Genomic DNA, 3,884 nt, shown 5'->3' with positions numbered 1-3,884 from the left:
AAATAAATAAATAAAAATTAAAAAAAAAAAAGAGCTGTAGGAGGCTGTAGGAGGCTGTTGGAGGCTGTTGGAGACGACAGGCTGCCGTCCCCCCAGAAAACAGAAGCCACAAAATGCTCATGGTGCTCAGAATGTGCAAGATGTGGGCAAAAGCCTCTTTAGATTTTATTTGTAAAGTATCTTATACTGCAACACCGAGACAAAGTTACACAAGTCTTAGCTCCTTTTAAAAAAAGAGTATCTATTGCATTTGCAAACAACCTTTACAGAGGACACATAGGACTAGCCTAGCCCCAGCCAGAGATGAATGTCCCCCTCTGAGGGGGTCCACATGGTCTGAGCACTGCATACCAAGAAAGTGCAGAGCAGAACTTTCCTGAGCAAGACCCCCACACCTGCCCGCACCTCAGGACTGCCTTATCTGTGTCTGAAGGCAGCCGGAGGGGGACCTAAGGGCCTGAGTCGCTGTCAGCCTCTCATTTCTTTTGCTTTACTAACTTCCTGTCACCCTATTGGTGCCTGGCATGCGGCCCCCAGAAGGCACATGTCTCCAGTGCTGGAAGTTCTTGTGGATGTTTATCCTGCAGGGTCTTTGGCATGTCTGGCAGTTCCTATGCCCTCTTCCTTTTTATTTATTTTGGCGGAAGTGGGGATTGAACTTGGGCCCTTGAGCTTGCCAGGCAAGTGCTTATTCTACTGAACCATCTCCCCGGCCCCTTCCTTTTTAAATTTGAAACACCTTAAAATTTATTTTCATTAACAGATAATTATGTCTATGGGATACAGTGTGATGTTTTGATCTAAGAATGCATTACAGGAAGACTCAGTCAAGATAATTAAATCCTACCACGTCTCGGGGGCCTGCTCATGCGAACACAGCCAGGTGCAGGGTACTGCGGTTCGATCCCCAGCTCCACATGCCTCACCAGATCCACCTTTAAAGCAGCCTGAGCCAACCTCTGCCAAAAAAAATTTTTTTTTCTCAAATTTTGAGACTGAGTGGGTGGCACGCGCCTGTAATCCCAGCTCTTAGAAGGCTGTAAACAGGCGGATCACTACAAGTCCAATCTAGTAGTGAGACCCTGAATACCCTGTAGACTCTTCCCTAAAATTAAAAAAAAAAAAGTCTATACCTATATCTATATATCTACCACCTCCCCATTTGACCATTTTTTGTGATGGGAACATTAAAAATCTGTTGGTAGGGCTGACCTGATAGCTCAGCGGACTAAAGCGCCTACTTCACGGTGGTTGGGGTTGGGTCTCCAGCCTGCTGTGCCAGCCCCACCCCCAGGGCACACTGAGACGGTGACTGAGCCTGGGCCTGGTGGCGCGTGCCTGTAGTCCCAGTGCTTGGGAGGCTAAAAACGGGGATCACTACGAGTCTGATCTGTGTAGTGAGACCCTGCAGACCCTGTGGGCCTTGCCCTAAAATACACACACATACAAAATCTGTATTGGTGATTTTGAAACATGTGATATATGTGTTAGTAATGAACGTGCTAGGAGTAAGTCCTTGTCGCCTACTTGGGACGTGGAGGGGACGGAGAGTCCAGGCAGCCTGTGGTCGGGCAGCAGCTCCATCACTCGTCTTACTGCCAGGCTCACCTTGTTAGCAGAGCTGCGCCCTAACACGGTTTCCCAGCCAGGGAATCTGGTCAACCATGCACCCTTTTGTGTCTCTAGGACAACCGGGAGACCTTTTAGCAAGTTGCTGTTTTCAATGTCACCCCAGCAGAGGCCGTTCAAAGGGCCTGAACCTTGACATCAGCCCAAGGCAATAAAGGGAGCAAGTTATCCCAGAGAGAAGCTGTACAGTCCACGTGAAACAAAACAGAAGCAGGGGAGGCGATGTAGCTCAGCGGACTAAGCACTCGCTTAGGTAAGCGCAGGCGCCGGGGTGTGATAACTGGCACCGCGTGGCGCGCCGCCCCCGCGCGCGCTGAGTCCCGGAGTCCGGGCGTGGTGGCGCACGCCGGTAATCCCAGCACCCGGGCGGCAGAAATCAGGAGGATCACTAGAGTCCGAGCTGCTTAGAATCGCGCCCGCACACATAAGCACACACACAAACACTAAAGAAAAAAACAAGGAAAGAACGAACACCCTCGCGGCTGAACCTCTGGACTGTTTTGTAGGATCGCGTCTTTGCCAGTGCTACCATACTGAGTTGCCCGTATTCTGTTTCTTCCTCCGTTTCGTTTTGTACCTTCTTGTGAGGCTTGCTTACTAGCTCAGGCTGAGTCTTCTGTCGCATCCCGGACAGGCCCTGACGGATTCCCTCCGCTACCTGGCAGCGCTCCCCCAGACCCCCCACGGCGTAGCATCCCCTAAGCCAGCGCGGGGTCCCCAGCCCAGGACAGGAAGCCGCCCTCCACCCCTGTAGTGCTGAGGCGCACTCGCGCCAGCACACTTAGGTACCAGAGGCCCCAGGTAGCCTCGTGGCAGGGTCTGAGGGCCCCCAGCTTTGTGGGGACCGGGTAAGCACCCGAATCCTGGTCTAACAGCAGAGTCCCCGGTTCCCGCAAAACCCCTCAGTTCGAACAGGCCCGCTTCCTTGAGGTTCTTAGGAAAAGCCTTCTGTGCCAGGTTCGCTCGCCGATCCGTTACAGCACCATCACGGGAATTCCTGATCTTTTCTCCAAATATCAGCCAGTATTCCGAATCAAAAGAATACTCGGGAGCCTTGATGTGTGCAGTTTATTCTTTTTAATTCTTTTTACTATTTTTTAAAGATAATACAAAGTAGTATTAAAAAAGAAAAAGTTACAAATGATAACATAATTTCACTAAGTAAAATACTATGAATTCGACATTATTTGTTGCATTTCATAGCGTTGTCTTCATATTGGTTGTTCAGATTTGTCGCCCCTCAGTGGCACTGTCTCTGGGTGGCTGCGGGCCCAGGGCTGCCCCTGCCCCAGCCAGGTCCCCACGGCCTCTGGTGAGTTCCCCTTTGTCTTGCCATCAGCATGGTAAATGCTCAGTGACTGCTGTGCCCGGGAGAGGGCTCCACCCTCAGGGTTACTGTCTGGCCAAAGTACTGACTCCCTTTGGGGTCTCCCAGCCCGACCTCACAGGAGTTAACCACCACCTGGCTTCAAAAATTGTCATTTTCTTGGGTTTTCTTCATAGTTTTACCTCTGGGTATGTATTCCTGAGCAATCAGTTTGTTTTACCTGTTTGGAATTTCTATAAAGGGAGACCTACGAAAGGCATGTGGTAGTTTGTTCTTTATGTGTATTTAAATTTTGCCTTGTAGGAAACCAGGCCAGAAGCCATGGGATCCAAACCCAAGCTCTATTACTTCCGTGGCAGGGGCAGGATGGAGTCGATCCGCTGGCTGCTGGCCGCAGCTGGAGTGGAGGTGGGTTCTGACCCGGAAGCGGGGGAGGTGACTGGGGATTGTGGAAGTGACCTTCAGCTTTCAGATTCAAGGTGGCACCTCCAGGGCATATCTGTTCTTCCCCTTTCCAAGTGCCATTGTGGGTGTGAGATGAGGGAGTGCTTGTTCAGAGGAGTGCGGGCTGGGGAGAAATCGGAGGCAGGGGCGTGGGGGTGTTCTGGTAGCTTCAGAAGTGCTAAGATTTTGGTAGACAGCAAGACTAAGAAGAGAAAGGAGACTCACATCTGACGCCTCTCCCTGGCATTCCCTGACTTCCTGGCGTGTTTTAGGTCCTACTGCAGCATCCCAGTCATTTCCTATTCACCCCGATTCCCCAGCTAAGTTCTTCCCCACTGACTTTTCACAGGCGTCTTGGAATTGCCTTGTTTTTTTTTTTTTTTTAATTTTTTTTTTTTTTTTTTTTGAGAGAGAGAGAGAGAGAGAGAGAGAGAGAGAGAGAGAGAGAGTGTGGTGTGTGTGTGTGGCCAGCTCAGCCCACCAG

At 50.6% G+C, this 3,884-nt stretch overlaps 1 protein-coding gene across 2 annotated transcripts in view; it reads left to right on the top strand.

Moving 5' to 3' along the window:
• The window catches only part of LOC101565189 (glutathione S-transferase A4-like), a 39,987-nt gene that overhangs the window by 17,062 nt on the left and 19,041 nt on the right, over positions 1 to 3,884 (top strand). For both annotated transcript variants that reach the window (XM_023704833.1, XM_004644623.2), the window contains exon 2: positions 3,260 to 3,364. In XM_023704833.1, coding sequence (XP_023560601.1) covers positions 3,278 to 3,364 — 87 coding nt within the window. In that variant the 5' untranslated portion in view covers positions 3,260 to 3,277. The remainder of the gene's footprint in view (positions 1 to 3,259; positions 3,365 to 3,884) is intronic.

This window comes from Octodon degus, unplaced genomic scaffold (assembly GCF_000260255.1).
Source record: "Octodon degus isolate 3935 unplaced genomic scaffold, OctDeg1.0 scaffold00205, whole genome shotgun sequence".
Taxonomy (NCBI): domain Eukaryota; kingdom Metazoa; phylum Chordata; class Mammalia; order Rodentia; family Octodontidae; genus Octodon; species Octodon degus.
This window is presented reverse-complemented; position numbering and strand designations above follow the sequence as displayed.